We start from the raw sequence: 12,281 nt of genomic DNA, 5'->3' as shown, positions 1-12,281 counted from the left end.
AGGGCTGTGAAAGATCCAGCAACTTTCTAACAATAAAGCAATGTTCACAGCCACGATACTCAGCAAAACACAAAGCAGGAAGTAAAGGCTTCTATTCTGAATTACTCAAAGGGGTCTTCAAGCTGTCCTGGCAAAGGGCCGTGGGCCAGTGACACCCTGGGACCTGCTGGTCTGCTGCCTCCAGCAGGAAGAAGGCTGGCCTGGATGTCACTAGCATCAGCCTGGGGTGGGCAGTGACGGTCTTACTCATGTTCAGTTTGGCTTGTGAAGTTAAAGAAAACTCTGGATAGTGGTTTTACACACCTATGCATTTACAGAGCAAGCACACTCCCAAATTGTCAGCTGCTTTATTTATCTTAAGTCCTCTTGAAATGTTGCTTTTCTGTGGCAGCGCCATTAGCCGACCTCTCTCCCTTAATTTCTGAGCAACAGTGACACAAAAATCCTCAAATCAATTACCATTCCCATCTCAATGAACACCTCAAACAGCAACACCAACTTATACAACGGAGCCGCATGACTCTGGTAGAAAAGGTAGCATGCTTTTAACACCAACACACTCTGAGGCAGAACAAGCTTTATTACTATGACTACCGGTCACGTCAAGGACCAAGTATTAGCCACACCTAATACTCTGTATAATACACAGTGTCAGAGATTGCAAACAGAAAAGAAGTGCAGAAAGGGCAAAAGGAGGTACAATTTATGGCGCGTACTGGCTTCTCTTTATTTTTACATAAAACAAGGTTTGCTTCTACGGCATCTTATATCAATTTCTGGCTAAGTACCAGGCCTATACTGTCCAACCACAACCCCATGCAAATAGGGTTTAGGACCAAATTGCTAACATAGTTACACATCACATGGACATTGATGTGCCAGGATTCAAAGTAGTACAAAACGAAGGAGGAATATCATACACTAATGGCTTCAAATATGCATGCGGTTGACCATATTTTCACGGTTCCTGACATCTTAACCAGAATGTTCCCCAACGAGCCAGATATCTTTTGTTCAAGATACGAGCTTTCGTAGGAACATTTGTGTATCTTGACGTTAGGCACAGAACACTTCTATGTCGTAAACTATGACCATCAAGTACTTTTCACCGATCGTCTAACAAGCTCACGTGTTTGCCCGAATCCCTACAGAGGATTCAATTTGTAGAACATTTTGAATGAAAACGGAATACAGGAAGAAAACGGGTGGAGTAGAGTGGCAGTGTCTCTCACGACCTATCGGAATCCTGTACCGAGGTCCATTGGTGGAGAATGCCACATTCCATTCCATCTTTACTACTCTCCTGAAGAATCACCGGGCATGAATTCCCTGCTCACGCTTACACCATAAAGAGAACTAGACTCCTTCAGGAAACCTGGGATCTATTAAGATTATAGCCACCTCCTCAACTGCTTACCGGCTCCTACAAAAGTATCTCATGCAAAGAGAGACAGAGAGAGACAAAGACAGAGTAAGAGACAGAGAAAGGGAATTTACATGACCACTACATGCTCATCTACCATTTTTCCCAGGTTCTGCTGACTTAATCCTGAATTAATGAGCCTGTTACATGATATCTAATAAAAATGACTGCAGCAGAGATACTGCTTGGAATCTGCCACATATTTGCTCCAAGGCTGAATCGATTTCATCTATATTTAACACATGCTTGTTTTCTGTCTCACTTGTCTCCCCCACAGCCCATGGCTCAACTCTTTTTTTTTTTTTTCCCCATCTGGAAAACTTATCTCCTAAAATGCTACCATCAATCAGCCAAAGACACTCTTCCTGAGAGAGCGTCTGCCAGTCTGACTAAGCACAAGTAGTCACTAGTTTGGGGATGCCTCCCACACTCTCTAGCACCGTGTGTTTTTCTAGCTTGCCTAACCGCACGAGTACAATTTGGGATATTTATACTTACCTCCAGTTTCTACTGGGATAACAGCGTTACTTTGACAGAACTGGGCATAGGGCATGGTGGGGGGGTGATATGGGATGGCACAGAAGTTGCCTGTGTTGCTTATCCACCTACTTATAAATTTATTTCTTTGGATTTTTGCATTTCCACCCACTTTGGTCTAGATTGGCTCAGTGCCTGCTCAAAAAGTATGAAAATCCGATGGTTACAAAGATGCATACACCTTTGCCCCTCAAAATCTTCCCTGGACTACCGTGCTGTTCCCATTTCCAACTCCTTCATTGTCAATATCACTCCTAATATATTCGAGCCTTTATGCTTAAATACAGCATGAAAGAAGGTGCAGAAAAGAAAGCAAAAGTAAGGTTGGCAGCAGAAGCCAAGCACCGGGAGAAGGGAAGGAAAAAGAGGGGGCAGGAGACAGGCGGCCCCCTCCCTCTCCCACAAAGTTCCAGTCGTGAACACACCCACTGGCCGCAGCAAAAAAGCACTGTGCGTGGGCACAGGTGGGTCCCAGCCTCCCTGCCTGGATGCAGCTTAGGCGCTGAGCCTGAATGAAGACTTTCATTGCTGTTTGCTGTTTTTGTTGGCCAGTAGCCATGGCAAACATTTGCAGGTGGCTTGGCCAGATTTTGACACTTAAATATTTGAGGTTGTGATAAAAATCAGAATATTACTACAATATGGTTCTGTGCAGTCTCAAGAAAAAAAAAAAAAAACTATCTGCAATTTCAAATGCTCATTTAAAGACACAGTCTCCAGAGGGAACTCATGTTTTAAAATAAGTACTCATTTCCTCTTTGCTGCGAGAAATAAAAGAGTCAACCATCCCCAAATGTTACCACCTAGAGTTTCATTCTGAATCCACTGGTGAGATGGGTTGGGTTGTTCCTTGCTGAGCCCCCACGGCCATCCGGGCAAGGTTTTAGATGGGTCACATGGAGAAAATGGAAATGACAGGATGTGTGGGTTGGAATCAACATGGTAAGCACGACAGGGAAGGATCTGAAGAAAAGGAACAGCCTCCCTCAAGCCTGGCAATGAGACAGAGTCCTAAAAGTGACAATTATCTCCTAGAACGCACCAGGAGAGACATGCAGGAGTAAATGAGAAGATGGAGTGGGCTGGGAGGTCGCATGTACCAGAGAAACACTCCCACCCACCCAGGCACAGTGACACAGCCTAGAAATGTCACCCAACTGTACAGCCCTGGGCCAGCCGGGTAAATTATTGACAGAGTCAACACGCATCTTAGAATTTAGTGCTAACCCTTAAAAGATTGTTTCACAAAAACCAGCATTGTACTAACAATGGCCGAACGCTAAGGGCCTCCAAGAGGGTAGCTGGGGTGGGGGCGAGGGGGGAGGCAGAACTCCAGGGGGGAAGGAATGTTATAAAACTGCTAGTAAACTCCAACACATTTTATGTTTTTTCCCCTTGAAAGAAAAATAAAATAATTATGATTAGCTGGCCTAACTGTGAATTGTCTGCCCAAAGCCAAACCACTAGAGTGAAGGAGTGCCTTGAGATTTAGCTGCTGTCTTTAAAGAACCCACTCCACCCTCGTAGTATATTATAGGTTCTTGCTTTAGATGGTGGCAATATTTGCTCCCACGGTCATTTGAAAAGAAAAGAAATATTTAACAGGGCTACTAGCTAATTTAGCATTGGCTTCTTCCAGCAAAGTCAAGCATTCAAATGGCCAGATTAATATTCTTTTTTTAAATGGGAGACCAAAGGTACCCATGGCAAGCTCACGAAACCATCACTGCCCACAGCTCTCATTTGTTAAGATGGGTCTTCACAAATCACAACCCATCTGATAGGTTGAGAAATGTGGGAGACAAGGCACCCCTTCTAAAGCATTCTAAGGAGGAATAAGCTGATGTTGTTCCCCATGCTCACTCTTGATCTGAAATCCCTACAAACATGAAAAACAAAGGGAAAAGCGCCTGGCTGGCTCAGTCCGTGGAGCATGTGACTCTGGATCTGGGGGTTTTAAGTTGGAGCCCACATTGGGTGTAGAGACTACTTAAAAATAAAGTCTTTGAGAGACTGGTAAAAACTGAGAATAAACTAAGGGTTGATGGGGGGTTGGGAGGGAGGGGAAAGTGGGTGATGGGCACTAAGGAGGGCACCTGTCGGGATGAGCACTGGGTGTTGTATGGAAACCAACTTGACAATAAATTTCATATTAAAAAAACAATTTAAAAAATAAAATCTTTTAAAAAACAAAGGGGGCAAGACACATTGGCACATTGCAGGTCTGCTTTGGGTTGTTGTTGTTGTTGTTGTTTTAAATCACCATATCCAATATTCAGCTAAATATTCACACTGAATTCTGATGCACATACCAAATACAGCAAGCTCCCTATCCTATTTTAAACAGAGGATTGTGGGAACATACAGCAAGCAGTTCTCAGCTTTCAACAATATAAATTTATCAGAGCTCTTTGGCTTAAGTTACTACTTTTTCTTCCTAGGAACTTGACTACTCTTAAATTTTCTATTTCCTCTTCACTCTACTCCTGCGAGGGTGGAAAGAAGACACATAACCATCATCCTGAAGATAAGGAAGCAGGCCAGAGATTCTGTTATTTCTGAGAAGCTCGCGGGTACTGCCCAGGCTGCTGGTCCTCAGACCACACTCCAAGTAGGCAGGGGATAGCACTGTCATATGAAACTCAGAAGTGAAAACTCTTTCCAACCCATAAACAGAGTGTCTGGGATTCTGACGAAACCGACCTTTCTACCAATTTTTCTCAATACCGCAGTACTGTCTTTTTTACATAAGCCAGGGGGAAAGGGCTTGCTGTTTTTGCTTTTTCTACTCCAGGAACGAGCCTGGGCCAACACAGAGGAAGGGGAGAACTAATAAAGAGGTATTAACAAGGAAAAGAAGCAAAGAAGAATAATCAGAGGGAAGCAAGACTGGAAATACATGGAAGACACAGGGGCTGGGCTCAGCAGATCCTAGGAAAAAAGGGACACACTCTGTGGGAAAGGAAGGTGGGCTGGTGAAACCTCCCTCTACCATCCTCAAGCATTTGTCCTAAAAGTATGCTCTGCTCTCCGTCACACCCAAGGGGTTTTCTCCCATCATCTTGAAGTTCACAGCTCTTGTCTGAAGAAACGATGCCACCGAATGCCTTGCTTTGCCCCGCAAAGTCCAGGATCAAAAGTTTCCACCAAATGGGGACTCCCCACCCTTCTCCCATTAAAAGCATCACTCTAAGGGCCAGGTGGTACCACACCAGCCAGGAACACCAACTTCTGTCTCACCCAATCTGAGCACCAGAAACAAGGAGAAAGTCCAGAACATTCTCTGAGCTCCAGCCAGGACCCAGAGACAACTGAGGAAGTCTCCTTACCCGATCTGGCGGTTGGTGGAAGGTGCCTGTGTGATGACAGAGCTGGACTGGGGCGACGGCATGGCTTGCTGAATCACAACGCTGGTGTCATGGTTGGGCATCCGGGTGCTGCCAAGCTGGTGAGCTCCGGGCCCCGCCATGGCCCCACCAACTGTGTTATGCATCGAGATATTCTGCCCAGAGAAGACAGAGGGGAAGGTCAGAAGAAGTCAATGTTTTATGCTACTCTCAAGCTCTCAGAGGACAAAATTGGGAATCTGGTCATGTCAACTAACTAAAGAGTTATGGCTTCTGGCAAGCCATGGGTCCACCCATCTTGTTATAACTTACAGCTATGAGCAGATGAGAAACAACTATTTACCCTAAGAGTAACACACATAAGAAAACACCCTGAAATTTACTAATCACTCTGCCGCCTTCCTGATGTAAGGTGTCTATCAGGGACATTTGATGCATATCTTCTCTGACTTGGTGTGATATATACCGTGTTTGAAAATAATTTCCATGGTGAGTGCACGATACTATGATTTAGTGAAGAGCTGTTCAGCATCCTGCTTCGAATGACATGCACACTAGGTTATTGTTTCTTTTTCAGTCGCATGAGAGTGGCCAACCACCTACTTTTTTTCCCTCCCAGGAAACTACTACCTTTCCCAATCATAATCTAGGTACTCATGACCCGAGCTCAACAACCTGGAGAATGAGGATAGATGACTGGCAGAGATGACAGGGTGTCTGGAATCCAATGCCAAGAGCCAAAGTTGCAACTTTCGGCTGTATCTCCATAAAATCAATCTCTAACAATTTTTATGGAATAACGGAATATAGAATAATGATTGCTCGTTCATTTACTTTTTCACTGTCTTGTCCTCTAGAATGAAGAACGTTTGTGTTCATAACTCTCTTTCACGGTACTTGGAACATTGTAGGCACTCAGGTAAACATACATTGCATGAATAAACCAGTGAAGGCAAAATGTGACATCTGAGTCACTTAAGGGAACTAACAGCCTGTGCTTATTTCTGATGACTTGAATGAAGGTTTCCTTGTTTAAAATTCAAAAGTAAGGTAACACACGCAAGGTAAAGCTGTCTTAAAAGACAGTTCTTCTTAAAAAAAAGAAAGTCACTGGGACAAAAAAAGAGGATTCACACTGGAGCAGAAGTCTTACCAATGTGGTGGAGCCAAAAGGTGAGAAATTCAGAGTCTAGAAAAGAAAGGGAAAGTGCAGGGTAAAGCCAAGTAAGTAAGTGGGCCTCTGTAAACAGCTAGGCACAGCTCTTCAGCTTAGAAGGGTAGTGAAATTCGAGAGGTCACTTGGACAATGGGTTGAGGATGGCAGAAAAGAAATGGGAGTGTCACTAGCAATTTACCGGAGGGAAAATATATATCTGTCTGCGCTTTGGGGTTAGCAAAGAAAAAAATAAATGTTACCCAGGAGAACCAGAAGTGGTTCTTTGAAGTTCTTCTGCAAAGAACAGGATTTCCTGCACTACGTGTTAAATGATGGCGATAACATATACGGTATTTGGGGTGGTTGTGTCCATCACGTTGCACCTTTCCCAGATTTCTGATTTCTAAATCCTGACCACACAGTTTGTCAGGAGTCCAGATGGAAACTGGGCACCTGGCTTAGACTGTGGGCCGACTGTGTTATCGCGGGATCCCAAAGGCATGAACAGTCGTCTGTACACACACGCGGTCCAAAGGCTCCTCTTTTACACTGGAAGGTTTTTCTGACGTGGGAAAATATTGTGGTTGGTTAAAGCAAGATGAAAGGAAATGGCGATTTGTGTTGGAGTAGCAGTGCAGGGAGGGGTATGCTTAAGTTCTTTTTATAGGGTCTAGAGATGTAGCGAATTGAGCTCAAATGATAATAAAATAAAATAACTGGGTTACTTTTTTTTTTTAATTTTTTTTAACGTTTTTATTTATTTTTGAGACAGAGAGAGACAGAGCATGAGCAGGGGAGGGGCAGAGAGAGAGGGAGACACAGAATCCGAAGCAGGCTCCAGGCTCTGAGCTGTCAGCACGGAGCCCGACGCAGGGCTCGAACTCACAGATCGCGAGATCATGACCTGAGCCGAAGTCGGACGCTCAACCGACTGAGCCACCCAGGCGCCCCTGGGTTACTTCTTTAAAAAGTGAACCTTAACAAACATACTTCCCTGGGTCTTAATGAGGTCTTGAGGAAGTCAGCAATTAAAAATATTTTTTTCCTCCATTGTTGGGATCCTCAGAGAGACTACCAAGTTTTCATCTTGCTCACAGTCACCTACTTTGCCAATAATAGATCTGAGGCACCGAAAGATTTCTGGCTCTTTTTAGAATTATTTTCTGTTGCGCTGTACTATCAAAAATTATGAATAGAGCTGCACAGTCTAAAATTTAAAATAACAATCTTTCAGTTGCCAAAGAAGAATATAAAATGTATGAACCTTCCTTGGGTTACCCGCGGCACTATTCTTCTATCACCCCCCTATGCGGTCCCCAAGTACTGCAGAGTCATCCTACGCATCTTTGATCTGTTTCTATCCTTCTACCTCTCCTCCTGCCAACCTACACCCAACCACCTCCATCTCCTTTCCTGGACTAGAAAGTGGTCTCCTAACTGGTCTGTCACTTACTTTGCCTTCCCTTTCTCCTTTTGCCCATATACGGTCACAGTGATTTTTTTTTTAAGTTTGTTTGTTTGTTTGTTTGCTTGTTTGTTTGTTTGTTTTGAGAGAGAGAGAGAGAGCAAGCGCATGATTGCGCAAGTGGAAGGAGGAGCAGAGAGAGAGGAGAGAAAGAATTCCAAGCAAGCCTATGCTGTGAGCACGGAGGCAGACTAGGGGAGGGTACGCACAACGTGGCCCTAGAGATCTTTCAAACTGTGAGATCATGACCTGAGCTGAAATCAAGAGTCAGAGGCTTAACCAACTGAGCCACCCAGGCACCTGGCATGGTGATCTTTTCAAAAACCAAAACTGATCACGGCCCACAATTCTCCCCACCCAACTGCACTGCCCCACCTCCAGCCACCACCCCCACAAGCTTCTTAGATGGCTTCCATGGTTCAGAAGACATTGACAGCACTCTGTGTCATCTCCAAAGCCTGTAGGAGATCCTTCCTACATCTCAGTTCATCTCACACTACTCTCACTCTTGCTTTGTGTTCTTCACTCCACCTTATTGGCATGTTCCTGTCCTCATACTGCCCATGCTCCCTTTCAGCACAGGGCCTTGGGAATATGTTTTTTTCTGTTACCTGTGCCCTTCCCCTGATTCCACCTTCAAATCTCAGATTAAGCATCACGCGAGGAAGACTTCCCTGACCTCTCCAGTGATGGGCACCCTCTCCCTCTTCTTTGCAGTACTTTTTACAAGTTCACAATTGTTTTGATTATTTGACTAACATGTTTCTTCCTTAAGGCCATAAGCGCAATGTGAGAAGAGACTAAATTTGACTTTACTCCCCATTGTCTCTGTTGCCTAGATCAGTGCCTGCATATAATAAGTGCTCAATAAACACTGAATGAGTGAGTAAACTATAAAATGATATTCCTAAAATATTCAGTATGAGGAAGTCTTTTATTCCCTGGCCAGTTTTTGAGAGTGCTAACTTTTTGTCCATCTGCTGGGATCTCAGAACATGCTTATGGTATTAGAGCTTTAGATATTAAGGTATTTGTTCAATTATGGGCTAGAGAAAAAGAAAAGACCAGTGTTAAGATGAAAGCCACAAACATGGGATGTACACAAGAAGGAAAGCCTTTGAAAAAATATTAAATGTGCCCTTGGAAGAAGATGCCAAAAGGCGAGCTCTGAATCTTTGAGCACTTTGGCTCAAAGTACAGCAACAACCATTCTTCACCTCCACCATGAAAACCAGGAAAAACTGATCTGTGCTGCAGCACAAAGAAAATGATTTCTTCAGAGGGAAGCATGTTAAGTGAAAGAAAGAACTACTTCTTTAATGAGAATCATTAAGAAGAATTTTAAGGGACACTCGGGTGACTCAGTCGGTTGAGCATCCAACTTCAGCTTAGGTCATGATCTCATGGTTCCTTGAGTTTGAGCTCCACATCAGGCTCCTTGCTATCAGTGTGAAGCCTGCTTTGGATCCTCTGTACTCCTCTCTCTCTGCCCCTCCCCTGCTCTCTCTGTCTCTCTCTGTCTCTCTGTCTCTCTCTCTCTCTCAAAAAAAAAAAAAAGAAAAGAAAAGAAAAAGAAAGATAGGAAGGAAGGAAGGAAGGAAGGAAAGAAAGAAAGAAAGAAAGAAAGAAAGAAAGAAAGAAAGAAAGAAAGAATTTTAAAAACTATCCAGGAATATACCTCACACCTTCTCCCACCAACATTTAAGACATCTCTTTGTCTCTGTGACCCCAACCAGAGATGGAAAAGGCCCCTAAGTGTTATATTCTAATTCTTCAGTAATCTCTTTTCTCCACCACACATGAAATCTGCAAATTCTCCACACTCCTTCCCCCAGACCGAGGGAGTAATTTCAAAACATTTTGGAAAAATAAACAATTAGGCAAACATTATCATTTCACATTAAGAGAAGATCTTTTTTTTCCTTTAAGCATTACGTAGTAACTCAAACATGAAATTGTTTTCTGAGTTCACATTTTCCCAATTATGGGTTCAAAACCTGTCTTCATTGATAAAAGAATGGCATTTTACCTCTGGGTAAATTAAATATCCAATTTCAAAAACACGAGTGACTACATCTTGCTGAGTTACTTTTGCTAGTATAGGTGCATAGATTTGGAACTGGTACAATAGTGTCATCAAGCCAGTGGATGGGTGTCAATACGCATGGAACAATCAGAGGTGTTCCTCGAGGCTCAGCCTTTCTTTGGCCTTTTCTTGTTCTGCATTTGTACCAACAGCTTGGATGAAGATGTAAAAATTGCGCCTGTCAAATCTGCAGTTGACACAGTGTTGGGAGGCAGAGCTTATGTTCTGGGTAGTAGAATCAGGTTTTACTTGAGCCAACTGTGTGATCTGGCCTCCAAAAATGCTAACATAAATCTAGGTTGCTGTAGAAGAAGTGCGATGTCCAGCTCAAGGGAAGTAATTACTCCACCGTAGAGCGCGCTGAACTGACCACATTTGGCCACCACATTTTAAGGGGGAAATTGACAAATAGGAGGGAATGAAAGCAATGAAGGCATCCAAAATGCATCACAGGAAGAACTGTAGAGGAATCAGGGAATATTTAGTCTGAAGAAGAAAAGATTTAGAGGGTCATGCTAACTGCCTTCAAATATTTGTGGGATTAGATACAGTCTATATTACTCCAGAGGGCATAATTTCAAAAAACTGGGATCATGTTGATAAAAGCCAATGATGACTACAATTTGAGTTCTTATTTTGAGACAACCACTATGCTAGATGCTTTATAAACTGCATCTCTAACCTTCACAATGGCATTACAGGGTCAGCGTTATTATCCTCGTTTTAAAACAATAAAAAGAGTAAAATTCCTACCATTACTAATACTATGCCATTCTCTTCTAGTCATCCACACTCTTTCTGGACTGATGCTCTAAAAATACAAATTTGATCTTTTGTCCAAAGACTAAACGAGCTGCCTTGTCATGTACTGAGCTTTCTGGCATTGGAGTTAAGCCAGTAGAGACTAGTGGTCCCCTGTCAAGGATGTCACCAAGAGGATTTCTGCATCAGGAGGGAGAAAGTGCTGCATGACTTCTAAGGTCTCTTCTATTGCTAAGTTTCCCTCACTTACGATACATGGTTCATACTTCGGCCCAATGCTTCCAAATGATTAGTAATCTGCGATAACACTGGAAATACACTGGCTTAGGAGTTAGGAGGTCTATTCTAGTCCAGGCTCTCTACCCCTCCTTGCAGCCATGTAACCTGGATAAATCATCCAACCCCCCTCAGCTCCATAGCCCCATTGCTAAAAGCAGGGGGTTGGACTACCTGGTTTCCATAATTATTTCTGGCTCTGATACTCCACAAGTCTCTTTGTATGTTATATTTTATGAGACATTAAATATCCAAACACACTTTTTAGATTCTGATTCATGGGCCTACAGACATTGATTTTTTTTTTCTCCATAACCATAAGCTTTTGGAGATGAGTCTCCTAAAAATTATAGCTTTATGCCAGACCCAAGGGATCATGATTCAAGAAACGGATCCAACACAAAGTAAAATTTCTCAAACTTCAAAGATGAAAATTCGCAGACAAACTATTTTCACCTAAATCGCTCACTCTGGGGTTCCAATTTCTCCAAATGTTCCTTTGACGTCTTCTTCCCTTCATATCCTTCAATATACTTTGCTCTCCATTCAGTGTTGTTCTGAGACACAAAGGGTGTGAATGGAATGAGAATCAGGGCATAATGAGTCTTGATTGCATACTCAGTGAGTTTGAGGTAGAGTGGTAATTGTCTTTCTGCATGCATGGGCTTGGAATACAATATGCAAAAAAAACAACGCAATGTATATGAATATATGTCCATGTTCTTACAAATACCTATAATTTCAGGGCGTGGTCATGAAGGATGAAGGGCAGTGGACCACAGATGAAAGTAAAAGTTGGAGCATACGGGGAGAAGGTTGTTGATTCCCATAAGGTCCCAAAATGCTATCTTCAAATCTATATTCTGTCCAACTGCCAAGGTGTGGAGAATTTATGGGTTTCTCTATAAAGAGCCAGGGTCATCCCGACACGCGTTTACAAGTCAAGTTGTGCAATCTTGGAATTGTCTGCATCTTAATGAGGTCCGGGCAGTTACGAAGACTTTCAGAACTTCCCCGATGTAAACATCCATGAATTGCATCCAAAAGGTGTCTGAGACATTCACAGGATAACACAAGTTCTAACCTTGTGTTAGAAGAGACTAAGCTCTCTGGAGGTTTAGGAAGGATTCTAGAAGGTCCTAACTCCTTCTTTCTGATGCTCTCAGAAGCTGGAATACCAGAGTGAGTATTTTGAATTCTACTAAGAGAGTAGGCTGCTCCGTGACAGA

The 12,281-nt window shown here is 43.1% G+C and overlaps 1 protein-coding gene across 2 annotated transcripts in view; it reads right to left on the bottom strand.

The window, feature by feature from the left end:
- The window catches only part of CREB5 (cAMP responsive element binding protein 5), a 399,683-nt gene that overhangs the window by 241,048 nt on the left and 146,354 nt on the right, over nucleotides 1-12,281 (bottom strand). For both annotated transcript variants that reach the window (XM_078441094.2, XM_078441098.2), the window contains exon 5: nucleotides 5,290-5,462. In XM_078441094.2, the coding sequence (XP_078297220.1) occupies nucleotides 5,290-5,462 (173 nt within the window). The remainder of the gene's footprint in view (nucleotides 1-5,289; nucleotides 5,463-12,281) is intronic.

The sequence above is a fragment of the Panthera onca genome, chromosome A2 (genome assembly GCF_046562875.1).
Source record: "Panthera onca isolate mPanOnc1 chromosome A2, mPanOnc1 haplotype 2, whole genome shotgun sequence".
In the NCBI taxonomy this organism is placed as follows: Eukaryota; Metazoa; Chordata; class Mammalia; order Carnivora; family Felidae; genus Panthera; species Panthera onca.
The sequence above is the reverse complement of the archived record's forward strand: the minus strand, read 5'-3'. Positions and strand labels throughout refer to the sequence as shown.